Source organism: Pelophylax lessonae, assembly GCF_965119305.1.
Source record: "Pelophylax lessonae genome assembly, chromosome: 1".
NCBI lineage: Eukaryota > Metazoa > Chordata > Amphibia > Anura > Ranidae > Pelophylax > Pelophylax lessonae.
Window position 1 is genome coordinate 319,392,436 of NC_138768.1, and position 15,618 is coordinate 319,408,053.

Sequence of the window (15,618 nt, forward strand, 5' to 3'; positions counted from 1 at the left end):
GCGTATTTTGATTGGTTTGCGCAAAAGTTATTGCGTTTACTAACAAAGGGAAAGATTTCTGTCATTTTTGGTGTTTTTTTTTTTAACGTGTAATGGCGGCGATCTGCGATTTTTTTTGCGGTACTGCGACATTGGGGCAGACAGATCCGACCCTTGACTGACAATTTTGACACTTTTGGGGTTACCAGTGACATTTCTACAGTAATCAGTGCTATATATATGCACTGTTACTGTAAAAATACACTGGTAGTGAAGGGGTTAACTTTATTTGGGAGGGGCTGTATGTGTCCCTAGGGGCGTGCTTTCTACTGTGATTGGCTGTGGCTTGAGCTATAAGGACACTGATCAACGGATCTACATAGTAGATCCATGTGATCAGTGTCTTTACAGCGAGGAGAATGACAGGTGGCTTGTTTACACAAGCTGCCTGACATTCTCCCTCTCCCCCGACGATCGCCGAGTGACCGGCGGACATCGGGTCCACTGGTCACACGCGCGGGGGGGTCCGTGACCGCGCGGGAGCAGGAGCGCGCCTCCGCGGGCGCGCGCGCTCGCTCCCCAGAGCCTCACAGGCGAGCGACGTAGACCTACGTCACTCTGCCTGTGAGGGGCTGACTGCCGCAGTAAATATACTGTGAGCAGTCGGCAAGCGGTTAAAGACAGATGTAAGCTTACTTTGCTCTGTGCACTGTGTATTATAAACAATTGTCATTTATTACAAATAAAATATTTGTTTTAACCTTTTTTTTTTATCCTTTGTTTCATGTCAGTGCTGCTGGGGTCCTGTGGCTCCTGATCATTACTAGGGACCAGGAGATGTCTGACAGCTCAGTCCCTTGACTGCCCATAGATGCATTTGTGCGGCTTGTGGGCGGTTTAAAGCCCAACCTCGTTCCTGCCGCACATATGCGTTACTTGGGCAGTAAGCAGTTAAGCTGTACAGAAGGTCAAACTGACATTACATATTGATGTAATGTATTGACATTACATAGGATTTATTTAGCTTCAACAATTTGTGCATTGCTTTACATAATTTAATTAGAAATAAATGCAAAACTTTTTTTTTTAAATTTCAATAGAATAAGGGAGTGTTATAAAAACTCGTTACGAGAACGGTAAGCAGTTAAGCAGTACAGAAGGTCAAATAATAAAATTATATAGGATTTATTTAGCGTCAACAATTTTTGGAATGTTTTACAAAATGTATTAGATATAAATGCAAAACTTTTTAAAAAAAATTTGGATAGAGTAAAGCCTCATACACACGATCAGATTATCGGATGAACTTTCTTCTGTTTTTTGTTGCATACAAGTCTCATGTCGAAAGTGAAGAGGTTACTTTCATACGAAAACTCTCATACAACATGAGACAGAATTCATCAATTCAAAAGTGATGTAATGTGTTGAATTGTTTTGTATGTATTATTTTGTTTCCCAACATGCATAGTTTTGCTCTTTTTTCGGACAAAAACTGAACTAATTAAACGAAAATCAGATGTTGTTTTCACAAATGATAAAAATTTTATAGTCTGCACATTTAGCTCTTGTCATCCGAAAACTAGTAATCGGCTGTTGAAAGCATTATGCTAACGATCCAAAAAACAGCAGATCGTTCATCAGACTAAATTTTATTTCCAATTTTCTTATCGTGTGTACGGGCCTTAAGGGAGTCTTAAAAAAAACATGTTACATGGACAGTAAGCGATTAAGGAATACAGAAGGTCAAATATTAACATTGTGTAGAATTTATTTAGCGTCAACAATTTGTGCATTGTTTTACAAAATTTAATTGGATATAAATGCAAAACTTTTCAGAAGAATCTGTTTTTTTTTTTTGTTTTTTTGCCATTGGTAAGGTTTGTCTTCACTTCCTGTCCCATAGCCAAAACAGGAAGTGAGAGGACGTGCCTCCAAAGTGAGAAAGTTCTGCTCTGGTAACAACCCAAAATTTTAGATTATTTTTTTTTTCACTTTCAGTGATAATGTTTACCAGGACAAATAGAGAGGCTAAATCTCCCTAACAAGAGCACAGACAGCTATATAAATCGAACAGGTGTCTTAATCTCTCTCCATTCTATCCAAAACCAAAGCTTTGCCTTCGGTTACGCTTTAAGGAAGACAGTACAATTATAATCCAATCCAATAAAAGAAGGTCCTGAGGTCCCTGTTTATGAGAGATTGCAATTGAAAAGAAAGTGGTATCTTCACTGTGGTAAGGCATTGTGGGAACTAGAGCGGCACAATAATCCTAATCCTGCATTTCTACGTTTCAGCCAATTATATTTTTTAACCACTTCTCCCTGGGTGGACGTCATATGACGTCCGTAAACTTTGCGGTAGTGTACCGGGATGATGCCTCTAGCTAGTGGCATCATCCCAGTACCGTGGTTTAGAGCCGACGGTTGGCTTTCCGTCGGTACCGACCGATGCGGCTCGGGAGCCGCTCGATCATTACCCGGGGGGGGCGGGAGGGGACGTCCCCCCCTCCCGCTGCCTTCCGTGGCTTTTACGTCCGCCGGCTGGATGAAGTCCCGATCAATGCCGGAAACGGCTTTGATCGGGTCTCCGATGACGTAACCCGGAGGCGGCGTCCATGACGTCACTTCCGGGTTACTGTGCTGCATAAGGCGGCAAATTTGAAAAACGGCTGTATGCAAAAATGCAGTTTTCGGTGTTTTGCCTGTACCTGTCACTGCATATTGGTGTCACAAGGGATGTTTACATTGCTTGTGACAGCAATAAAAGTGATCAGATTTTTTTTTTTTTAAAAACTGTAATAAAGTTAAAAATATAAATAAAATAAATGGGAAAAAAAAAAAATTTAGCCGCCCCCGTCACCGTTAGCTCGCGCACAAAAAAAAAATTTATACGGAAGTCGAGCCGCAAATGAAATCGCTGTTCAAACCACACATGTGAGGTATCGCCGCGATCGCCAGAGCGTGAGCAATAATTAAAAAAAAAGAGCTGCACTCTAACTCTAATCTGGTAACCGTTAAATAAATTTAAAGCGTCGCCTATTGAGATCTCTATTGACCGTAGTTTGTCGCCATCCTACGGGGGGGCGCAATTTTAAACCATAACATGTTGGGTATCTATTTACTCGGCGTGACATCATCTTTCACAATATACAAAAAAATGGGCTAACTTTACTGTTTAGTATTTTTTAAATGCAGTGAAATGTGATTTTTCAAAATTTTTCCAAAAAAATGGCGTTTTAAAGACCGCTGCGCAAATACCGCGTGACAAAAAATATTGCAATGACCGACATTTTATTCTTCAGAGTCTTTGCTAAAAAAAATATATATAATGTTTGGGGGTTCTAAGTAGTTTTCTAGGAAAAAATACTGGTTTTAACTTGTGAACAAAAAGTGTCCGAAATAGGGCTGGGGCTTAAGTGCTTAAGGACAGGAGAGAAGCATATGATAAACAAATTTGGTGCAGCACTTTACATAAATGAAAAAAGTCCATGTGTTAGATCATGGGTGTCCAACCTTTTGGCTTCTCTGGGCCACAATGAGTGTAGAGAAATTTTCTCGGGCCGCATATAAAATATATACTATAGTTAAGGTATATAAGTAATAAAATGCCGCCGCGCCCTTCCTGCACCGCCGTGCCCCCCGCACTAATTTAACACAACTAGAGGATGATCAAATGAAATGGAATCAGTACACAGAGGTTTACTTCTTCTCAGAGATAATAAAGGAACACTCTAACCACCATGACCTCTTCAGCGATTTGAAGTGGTCATGGTGGTAGGAGTCAGAAATACTGCACATGCTCAAACCCCCCCCCCCCCCTCCCCTCCGAGGCAGCCTCTGCCTACAGTTGGAAGCTGCTGTGGCCTTGCCCCCGACCCGACTTCCTTCCTCCCCAGCAAAAAAAATAAAAAATTGTCAGGGGGCAGTGGGCCGCATTGCCTGCGGTTCTGGGCCGCAGGTTGGACATGCCTGTGTTAGATAAATAAAGTCCTATGTGTAACCAACTGCCGTGAACATGGCCCTTAACATTATTACATTCTCACCTGCTAAGAAGAGCTCACAATCTGAATTTTGATTCTGATGGATATTTGTGGATGGACAAATTAGGGCAGGGTTCACACTAGTGCGAATTGGATGCAGGTTTCCCCGCATCCAATTTGCATGACATGAGAGTATGTCCGTATCTCAATGGAGCCAGTTCACACACCTCCTTTGCGGCTGCGGAGCGGATTGCTCAGGGATCCTGCGCGTCTTTAGCTCAGTTTCAGGTCTGAATTCAGGCAAAAATGCGTGCCTAATTCGTCCCTGAAATGGAGAACAGGGACACACCAGACCCCTGCTGTAAGCTGCATCCGATTTAAGTGTGAACCCAGCCTAAAAATCCATTAATTTTGGTGATATGAGAAACAAGCAATGATGATTTCTCTGAGCATTGTGACTTATTTTGACATTCTAGGCAACTGATGGAGAAGATGTGACTGGTGTCCAGATATAGTGAGAACTGTCTATATTAGTGGGGGTTATTGAAAATTCATGGATGTGTCATGTCTCGCCTTAAAAACCCTTCTGGGGTCAGTGAAAAAATGCCTGAAATGATTGTAAAGATCGTTGGAAGTAAATATGTTCGATATCGTGTGGATAAGTCTAAATGGTAAGTGTTATCCTGTTATTTAAAGGGCCAGTCCATTTGGTGGGTTGGGGGTTGGGTTGTGGCACCCAACAGGTTTTTTTTTACCTCTTCTGTATCCCAAAGACAAGATCTCCTATCCATAATTCCTGTCTCTGTTGCCATCTATCTTGATGTTTTAGATTTTTCTTTCCCCTTTGAGGTATTTGTTGTCTTTTTGTTGAAATACATAATAAAAATATTAAGCAAAAATATTTATCCCCCAACCTATCCCATTGATAAAGTTACTATTAGGACAGCAAGTGAGTAGAAATCTGCAATAGGTACACAGGCAGTAACATAAAACTGGTGGAGATTCTAGCCAATCCCACACTTAACAAAAAAAATTTGTACTTCATCACCAAGCTTAATAATATGTACAACATAATGTATACAGTGCAGGGGTGGGTGTACAATGTACAACATAGACTATACCGAGAAGAGGTCAGAAGTTTTTTGTATAACATAGACTAGGGGTCAGGAGTATATTGTACAACAGGACTATGCAGAGAAAGGGTCAGGAGTTTATTGTACAACATAGACTATATAGACAAGGGTTGAGGAGTATAATGTACAACATATAGTATACAGAGAAGGGGTCAGCAGTTTAATTTACAACATAGACTATACAGAGAATGGTCAGAGGTATATTTTACAACATAGACTTTACAGGGAAGGGGTCAGAAGTATATTGTACAACATGGATGTAGCACTGTCCCTGTAGGGCTTGCTGTATAATGACTTGTTGGGCCTTCTCTGATTACCAGCAGACAGTCACTTAGGGTACAGTTCACATATTCATCCTTACTCCCAATGGCTCAGTCCAGGGGTGTTGTTTTTTAATATTTATTGTGGAACTTGGATGGGAGAAGGGAATAGTAGGATACTCCAACTGGAACTATATACAGTTGATAAGGACAACTCTCACTTGGCCTTACCAGGTGGCTTGTAAAAGCAGTCACACTGCTTGACCATACTGCCACGTGTATGGAAAGGGTTAAGTCTCCTTGCTCTTTCTCTAGCAATAGACTTGGTGAACTACATTATGTTCAGGATACTCTTTAGCATCCCCTTTACTGACACTCGTCCACTGACTCTTCCAGCTGCAGGGATGGCCCCCCTCAGGACAGACCCCTAGACACAGATCTGTACTCACTGTATGCAGAATCAGATCCTTCCAGTGTCTCCCTTCCAGTCAGCTTTACAGGACCTCCAGGTTCAGTTCCTCTCTAGCTCTTTAGGCCTTCAGATCAACCACCTGAGGCCGCATGGCAACTTCTACAGAGTGTAGGAGGCTCCCGCCCCCTCCCTCCAGGACTCCGCTCTCCAGCTCAAATACCCCAAACACATGTGCTCCTGGCATTTATTCAGTATCCCAGGATGCACCAAGGCACTTTCCTCTGTCAATCACCAGGGCTGTACTAAATGCCTGTGCACTCATTTGTCAGGTTTCCTCCCACTGTCCAACATGCCTCCCTATTGGACCATTGTAAAACACTGCAGACAAACTGAGTTGTACCTGAGCATATTGAGCAGACCTCACTAGCAGATCCTGCTCTCAGGTAGGCAGAGAACAACCCAGATTTACCTGGCAATCCTTCTGGTAAACAGAAAGGATCCAAAACTATACTCTCTCTCTCTCTCTAGCACCTACCTAGGAGGGTGCTACATCCTACCCCTTCCAAAATGAGCCTTGTCCTCACTGGCTCTGGGCATCCATCCTTACAAAAATATCTATACAAAAATGTACATGGAGTATCCCACAAACTTGGAAAGGGGCAAAAGGGAGATAACATATGTACAGGGCCATGGGGCATACCCCATATGTGGTCAGTGAATACAATAAATTAAGTGAAAAAATATTTATCTCTGCTGTACAATAGTTACACATGGGAATTTACCAGGGGCATTTAGACCAATGCACCTCCAGCCACACGAAATGTGTCTGACATGTGAAGTTTAGACATCCTAACTAACTAGGCTACAAGTAACATCTGTACATATATACAAAATGGACAGTGGATGGCCTTTTCAAGGCCCGAAGATCTTCTGCAAGCCTGCAAAGAAAAGGGTAAGCACGTAGCAACTCATGCATCCTACATACTTACAGTGAGACTGGCCTTTCCATAGAGGCAACCTTCTCACCTGCAGAATCTCTAACTCTAACACTCCTGTAGAGATTTCAAATGCATCCGGCCCCCTAAGGGCGTGCTTGATTTGTCGTTCTGTTGTACACCTGTAATAGACAAAAACAAAATAACTACTGCCAATCTAACTGACTAACACATTTGCACTGGTTCCATCCAGGAACCAATTGACTAGCAATAGGCACAGTCTCTCTCAGTTACCAGGGCAATGACTCTTTCCTATCCTAGTCAGACCTACAAGTATGTAGGGTGTTCTTTACTGTTAGAGCAGTGGGGATGTGGAATTCTCTTCCACAAGTAGTGGTATCAGCGGGCAGCATCGATAGTTTCAAAAAACTATTAGACGGGCACCTTAAAGACCATAACATACAGGGGTATACAATGTACGGTTAACATCAAACACACACACACACATCATAGGTTGAACTGGATGGACTGATGTCTTTTTACAACCTCACTAACTATGTAACTATGTATCTATGTAAGTTAGGATGAAGAAATGCGGAGTCCACCCGACTGCTGTTCACAGTGTCCTTCTCACTGTAACAATGAGGCAACACAGCTTCTCCTGAGCAAAGCTTGCCTTACTTTTGGGTGTCTGTAAGAAATCTTTAAGGGATCCTTCACTTTGGCATCCCTCTCTCTGAAGAGGCAATGAGCCGCTACCCTTCTCTCACAAGGTAGCAACTATCACAAAGTTTCCTTCAACAACACTCTGGCCGACTGGCCCAATGGATCTTCGCAAAGTTTCCTTTAACCACCTCAATACTGGGCACTTAAACCCCCTTCCTTCCCAGACCAATTTTCAGCTTTTAGCGCTGTTGCAATTTGAATGACAATTGCGCGGTCATGCAACGCTGTACCTAAACCAAATTTTTGTCATTTTTTCCCCACAAATACAGCTTTCTTTTGGTGGTATTTGATCACCGTCAGGTTTTTTCTTTTTTGGTGCACAAATAAAAAAAGACAGAAAAGTTTGAAAAAAAAAAAAGTTTTTTTGTTTAGGTTATAAAATTTTGTAAATAGATATGTTTTTTCCTGCACTGATGAGCACTGATGATGCCGCACTGACAGGCACTGATGAGGAGACACTGATGGGGTGGCACTGATGGGGTGGCACTGATATGCAGCACTGATGGGCACTGATAGGTAGCACTGATATGCAGCACTGATGGGCACTGATATGTGGCACTGATAGATAGCACTGATATGCAGCATTGGTGGGCACTGATAGGCAGCGCTGATGGGCACTGATAGGCAGCACTGATGGGCACTGATTGGCGGCACTGATGGGCACTGATAGGTGGCACTGTTGGGCGGCAATGATCGGCACTGATCGGCACTGATGGGTGGCACTGATCGGCACTGATGGGGGGCACTGATGGGCACTGATAGGCAGCACTGGTGGGCAATAATGGGCACTGGTGGGCGGCACTGATAGATGGCAATAACGGCACTGGTGGGCAGCACTGATAGATGGCATTGTTGGGCAACACTGATAGGGAGGGCACTGGGGGGCTCTCTGAGCCCTGCTTGCCATCCCTGGTGGCCATAGTGGGCATCCCTGGTGGTCATGGGTGGGCATCCCTGGTGGCTTAGTGGCACCCCCCCCCCCCAGGGCTGCACTGGTAATCAATGTTCTGATTACCAGCACAGACCCCCCCCCCTGTGATCAGTGAGTAATTAGAAATACTCACTGATCACCCCCGCAGCAGCACCGATCATCCCTCTTCTCCTCACTGACAGGATCTGTCAGGAGGAGAAGAGATCGAAGCCGTTACAACGGCTCTATTTACATTACATGACGGCTGTGATTGGACACAGCCGTCATGTGATCAGGAGGGCCAATCACAGGGCCCTCCTGCCGAATGATGTTGCTCTGTGTCCGAGGGGCACATCGAGATCGCGCCGCTGCGCGTGCCCGCGGCGGCGCGATCTCTCTCCTTCTGAAGGACGTTCCGGAACGTCCATTCAGAAGGACGAGACTCCCGCCCGGCCGTATATCTACAATGGCCCGGGTGGGAGGTGGTTAAACAAAGTATCTTCGCAAAGTTTTTTTTTTTCTGCACTTGATTATCCTGGCCCTCTGGCCAAAAGGATCTTTACAAAGTGTTCTTTAAACAAAGTATCTTTGCAAAGAGTCCTTTCTCAGTACTCCTCACTAGCAACAGTAGTGGCCAAGGGCAAAAGATCTTCACAAAGTGTCCTTTAGTAGAATGTCTCTGTGAAAAAAAGTTTACCCCCTCCAGGTAGCAGCCCTTGGTTTTAACAGGAGAAGTTCTTTGTGGCAAAAGTTCTTTCTCCCAGGTAAAGAAACTGTAGAAGTTTCACTGATCCCATCTTTTTTTGTAAGAATAGAAGGGAAGGGGGATTTGGGAACAGGGCTCCTAGCCCTTAAACAACTTTAGTATCAAACAGACTCTTCAGGCACACTAGCCCCTTTGCAACTCTTTCCAACAAATACAACAAATTCTTCAGGCTTGCTAGCCCCTTCCAGCTGAAACAAGAGCTTGGCACACCTCAGTAGAAATGATCAAGATGAGCTATGCGGAGGATCTTGCCTTCAGGATTTCGGATACTAATGGGCCAGGCTTGACCTTTTCCATCTGGACGGTGGACCTCCATTTGGTCAATGTAGATGGACCGTCCCAGATTCCAATTGGCCTTGATTGGTAGGAAAGTGTCACATAATTGAGGCTTGGACTGGTTCCTATGTGGCTTGGGGACATACATGAAGTCACAAACGGCTTCTTCACACCAGGCCTCTCTCTTGCACTCAGTCTCCTCCATTATCTCTCAGTGAGCCTATGGATAATCGTATCCATACACCATGGCCACCTTCCTCTGGACAAGGCGTTAAAAACATGACAACCTGGGGAGTTTTTGCCTGTCTTCTCTTCAAGGTTGGGGTGTAAATGGTCTACACTTTCTGGATCAGATTGGAGCAGGTGTCATTCTGTGCCCGAGCCCGGGCATAGGTGCGAGGGGGGGATAGATCTGGGACCCTAGTGGCATAGGCCTCACAGAACCCCACATCAATGGCCCTTACCTCCCCTTCACTGGACAAACCTGGAGGACCTTCATCTCTGGGTCCACTGACTCCCCTCTGCCTCTTTAAGAGCTGTACTGCTTGCTGCTGTAACTTCTACCAATGCACCTTGTGACTGCCGCTCAGCTCTGACAACTTGTGTGCATTGCACATCTGAAATGTGAGTCTCCCTGGTTTGGCAGATGGTTGTGCAGGTTTGCATCACTGGTCCCGGCCCCAGCGGTACTCTTGGCACTCCCCGTGTCAGCAGTTCTGAAGTGGTTCCTAATTACCAGTTCACATACAATATACCTAGGAGGGTGCTACATAGACAATACAGAGAAGGGGTCAGAAGTATAATGTACAAGGACACATTTGCTGTGTTGATATATTTCCAGGACAAAATGGTCCAACTTTCTGCCCTCCATAAAGGGGAATACCTTTTTCGCTGCTACACAGTTGATTAAGTGCACACCAAAGTCAATAAAATGAATATTTTCTCAAGAAATTCTACCAGTGTACAGCCAGCTTTGCTGATTGACAATCTTTTTCATGCTGATCACTTTGTGTGTATTTGTATTACTGCAGCTGCCCTGTTGTGGGTCAAGAAAAAATTATTTTACATCTGATAGAGATGATGGGCAGAATTCCCAATATAAATTCCTTCCGAGGAAGTCTGCTGAGAAGAGACCGAACATTGTGTGATCTGTTATCAGTTTCCGAGGTAATGGTCAATGTCAGGATAGGCTCTATCTATCTATCTATCTATCTATCTATCTATCTATCTATCTATCTATCTATCTATCTATCTATCTATCTATCTATCTATCTATCTATCTATCTATCTATCTATCTATCTATCTATCTATCTATCTATCTATCTATCTATCTATCTATCTATCTATCTATCTATCTATCTATCTATCTATCTATCTATCTATCGATTTGGGAAATGAAATTCCTTTAACGGCAATTTCCTTCTCTGTGTTTCTATAGTTTCTCAGTGTGTGTGAGTCTCATGGAGTGTCTATCCCTCCATCATCGCTGATCCCTCTCCTGGAAGATGACGTCTTTGCTCAACAAGGGAAAATTCGGAAAGTTCTTACTGTTTATGTATCAAAATATGTTTCCTCTAAACACCATTTTCACCTGAAATGAGCACATTACATCAATTTTTTTATCTATCTATCTACAGTGCCTTGCGAAAGTATTCGGCCCCCTTGAACTTTTCGGCCTTTTGCCACATTTCAGGCTTCAAACATAAAGATATAAAACTGTAATTTTTTGTTAAGAATCAACAACAAGTAGGACACAATCATGAAGTGGAATGAAATTTATTGGATATTTCAAACTTTTTTAACAAATAAAAAACTGAAAAATTGGGCGTGCAAAATTATTCAGCCCCCTTAAGTTAATACTTTGTAGCACCACCTTTTGCTGCAATTACAGCTGTAAGTCGCTTGGGGTATGTCTCTATCAGTTTTGCACATCGAGAGACTGAAATTTTTGCCCATTCCTCCTTGCAAAACAGCTCGAGCTCAGTGAGGTTGGATGGAGAGCGTTTGTGAACAGCAGTTTTCAGTTCTTTCCACATATTCTCGATTGGATTCAGGTCTGGACTTTGACTTGGCCATTCGAACACCTGGATATGTTTATTTGTGGACCATTCCATTGTAGATTTTGCTTTATGTTTTGGATCATTGTCTTGTTGGAAGACAAATCTACGTCCCAGTCTCAGGTCTTTTGCAGACTCCATCATATTTTCTTCCAGAATGGTCCTGTATTTGGCTCCATCCATCTTCCCATCAGTTTTAACCATCTTCCCTGTCCCAGCTGAAGAAAAGCAGGGCCAAACCATGATGCTGCCACCACCATGTTTGACAGTGGGGATGGTGTGTTCAGGGTGATGAGCTGTGTTGCTTTTACGCCAAACATAACGTTTTGCATTGATGCCAAAAAGTTCGATTTTGGTTTCATCTGACCAGAGCACCTTCTTCCACATGTTTGATGTGTCTCCCAGGTGGCTTGTGGCAAACTTTAAACAAACACTTTTTATGGATATCTTTAAGAAATGGCTTTCTTCTTGCCACTCTTCCATAAAGGCCAGATTTGTGCAGTATACGACTGATTGTTGTCCTATGGACAGAGTCTCCCACCTCAGCTGTAGATCTCTGCAGTTCATCCAGAGTGATCATGGGCCTCTTGGCTGCATCTCTGATCAGTCTTCTCCTTGTATGAGCTGAAAGTTTAGAGGGATGGCCAGGTCTTCGTAGATTTGCAGTGGTCTGATACTCCTTCCATTTCAATATTATCCCTTGCACAGTGCTCCTTGGGATATCTTTTTGTATCCAAATCCGGCTTTAAACTTCTCTACAACAGTATCTCGGACCCGCCTGGTGTGATCCTTGTTCTTCATGGTGCTCTCTGCGCTTTAAACTGACTTCTGAGACTATCACAGTGCAGGTGCATTTATACGGAGACTTGATTATACACAGGTGGATTCTATTTATCATCATTAGTCATTTAGGTCAACATTGGATCATTCAGAGATCCTCAGTGAACTTCTGGAGAGAGTTTGCTGCACTGAAAGTAAAGGGGCTGAATAATTTTGCACGCCCAATTTTTCAGTTTTTCATTTGTTAACAAAGTTTGAATTATCCAAGAAATTTCGTTCCACTTCATGATTGTGTCCCACTTGTTGTTGATTCTTCAAAAAAAATTAGTTTTATATCTTTATGTTTGAAGCCTGAAATGTGGCAAAAGTTTGCAAAGTTCAAGGGGGCCGAATACTTTCGCAAGGCACTCTATCTATCTATCTATCTATCTATCTATCTATCTATCTATCTATCTATCTATCTATCTATCTATCTATCTATCTATCTATCTATCTATCTATCTATCTATCTATCTATCTATCTATCTATCTATCTATCTGTGAAAAATGCTAGCTCGGGGTGGTTATAATTGTTTGCTCTGACTGTCATTATTTTGGACTTTTTACAGCTGGAGGAAGATTTTGGATTTATTACACAGCACAGAACACAGTCAATCCTTACCACAGGAAAATGAAGGTAAAAAAAAAAAACAGCGATGCCTCATGCCTCCTATCGATTTGCCTTCTCTGAAAACACTGCTTTTCATTTACCAATATATATTTGGACACTTGTGGGTGGGTGCAGTGTGATACAGCAGCAATAACACACAGGAAACGATCCATAAGCAACACGATCCCTATGATTCAGGGGGTAGAGTGAAACGCGTTGGGTGTGACCTGGCTGGAATCCAGGCTGAGGCTGCCATTCCTCTCACTTCAAGCAAATGGGTCTGTGTCATGATGTGCGGCTTATGGACCTTTTCCTTTAACATTGCTGCAGCTTGGAGTTAGGAAGAGTTCCCTGCCCCTGTCTGCACTCACAGCAATCTATTTTGACTTTACCTCTCTACCTGAGCGGCACCCAAATTTTGTATTTTTGGGTCACAGCAATAATACACACTGTGTCCAGATGCAAATAATGGAACTTGTAATGAAGTAAAGGAAAAACAGTTTACCATAAGCCCGGCAGAAGGAAGCCCAGCCGGGAACATTCATGGATGACAGTAGTGTGTAGCAGAGCAGGTCTCAGACAAGCTGACAGCATTTGTCTTGAGGGGCGTAATGCAGCCTGGTCGGTTCAAGCCCAAGTGGGAAGGTTTCCAAGAAAAGTGACAGACCCCTAAGCTTTCCATACTGCTAATATTGTCCCTGACAGAGGAGTGACCTGTCCCTACACTACCCACACACTAAAATGCACGCCAAACCCAGGAGCCAGGGTCTTAAATAGACTCTGCCTGACCCAAGATGGCTACCAGGGTTACATGGACTGTCAGCATCCAACCGGATCACTGCCCCAGTGACCCAGGAAACCATGTTACCCCTGACTTCCTCTCCCTTTGCACTGCCACTGTGGTTGAGCGCCACCTGCAGTATAGAAAACAGATTTCACCTGCCTACACACTGGTGGAAGCGAGGCTTCACCAAGATGTGAATGGGCCTACAATGCATCAGTGTATTTCACAGCACACACTTCTACTTTATTCCATCAGCATTGTAAAGGCTTAGGCCCCTTTCACGTATGTGGACCGTTCATTTCATCAGTTCAGTCACGTCAAAACGGATGAAGTATTCATCAGTTGCTCATCAGTTTTTCATCAGCTGCTCATCAGTTTTTCATCAGCCGCTCATCCACTTCTCAGTTTTTTGATTACATCCACTACCAATGCAAAAACGGATGAAAAACTGATCGTTTGTCAGTTTACATCCATTTTTCGTCTGATCTGTTTTTTAAAACTGGAGAAAAATAGAGCTTTCATCCGTTTCAAAAAATTGATGTTAATGGATGCGGATGTAAACTGATATAATTAGATGATCTACCATTTACATCTGTTTTTGTATAGAGATGCATTGATGTCTGTTTTTCATCCGTCAACAGATGGATGAAAAACAGACAAACGGTCCGCATTTGTGAAAGGGGCCTTATTTACATTTGCTGCAGCCTTTACTGCCCACAGTAATGTGATCTGCAGTGAACCGTTTTTCAGAGGGCAAGATTTTACCTTCTGGGCACCTGCTTTGAGCATTTAGAAGATGTGTGCCTAAACCTGCTACTTCTCTGAAGAGCAATCAGCAAACAGATTGCTTTTTTGATGCAATTGACAGAGGCTCAGGAGGTGATGTGATGTTTCCCAATCGCCTGTTTTAACTTCATTTTGGCCCAAATAAATTGCACACATTGCACATGGTTTTGGGGCGTTTCAGGAACTCCCCCATCAGCTTAAATAGGTTGCGTTTTCCAGACTTCACAGACCTTCAATAGTGACATGTTGGATAGTTTTGATGCATTCCCCCCCCCCCCCTTTTTTTTCTTCACCTTCAAAAAGGACATGTGCGTTCCAGTGCGTTTTTGGTGCAGTTAGGTGCGATCCGTTGTCTTTTACCATGTCCAGTACAGTTCAGTGCAGAAAAATGCAGCACATTCTATTTTTGGGCTAACTTTACTGTTTTCTTATTTTTTAATTTTAAAAAAAGTGATTTTTTTTCCAAAAAAAAACTGCATTCGTTAGACTGCTGCGCAAATACGGTGTGATAAAAAATATTGCAAGGATCTCCATTTTATTCTCTAGGGCACAGGTGTCAAACACAAGGCCCGCGGGCCGAATGCGGCCCCCCAGGCCTTTTCATGTGGCCCTCGCACCTCTCCTGCAGCTGTGGCATCCCCCCTTGTCTCTGCCCCCACCTTGTCTCTGTAGTCGGCAGCAAAGAGGACAGAACTCCTTTGCCAGATCCTGCTGTCCTCTGTGCAGCTGCAGAAAGGCTCGTCTTTGCCCACCCCCCCTTCTAAGCAGTCCGCAGCAGAGAGAAGGGCGGAACTCCTCCTACAGATCCTGCACTTCTCTGTGCAGCCGCAACACCACCTTGCCTCTCCCTCCCCTGATCTCAGCATTCAGCAGACTCTGGAAGCTGACTCCAGCCTTCCTCTGGTTCTCCTCCAGACCCTGCACTTTCAGGCAGCACCACAAGGTAAGGGGGTGCATTGTGATGTAAGGAAGGGTGGGTTGACTCTTGACTTCTGATGGTGGGGGGGGCTCTTGACACCTCATGTAAGGATGTAAGGGGGCGTGGAGTGCTCTGGACATCAAATCCTACAGATATAACCGGCCCTTTGAGGGCAACCATAATGCTGATGTGGCCCGTGATGAAATTGAGTTTGACACCCCTGCTCTAGGGTCTCTGGTAAACAAAAATATATATAATGTTTGCGG

At 43.6% G+C, this 15,618-nt stretch overlaps 1 protein-coding gene across 1 annotated transcript in view; it reads left to right on the top strand.

The window, feature by feature from the left end:
• Positions 1-4,470: 4,470 nt before the first annotated feature.
• LOC309544933 (uncharacterized protein C1orf87) overlaps positions 4,471-15,618 on the top strand; it is a 29,379-nt gene continuing 18,231 nt past the window's right edge. The window contains exons 1-4 of the mRNA XM_082243937.1: positions 4,471-4,629; positions 10,408-10,543; positions 10,816-10,913; positions 12,823-12,890. Coding sequence (XP_082100063.1) covers positions 4,523-4,629; positions 10,408-10,543; positions 10,816-10,913; positions 12,823-12,890 — 409 coding nt within the window. The 5' untranslated portion in view covers positions 4,471-4,522. The remainder of the gene's footprint in view (positions 4,630-10,407; positions 10,544-10,815; positions 10,914-12,822; positions 12,891-15,618) is intronic.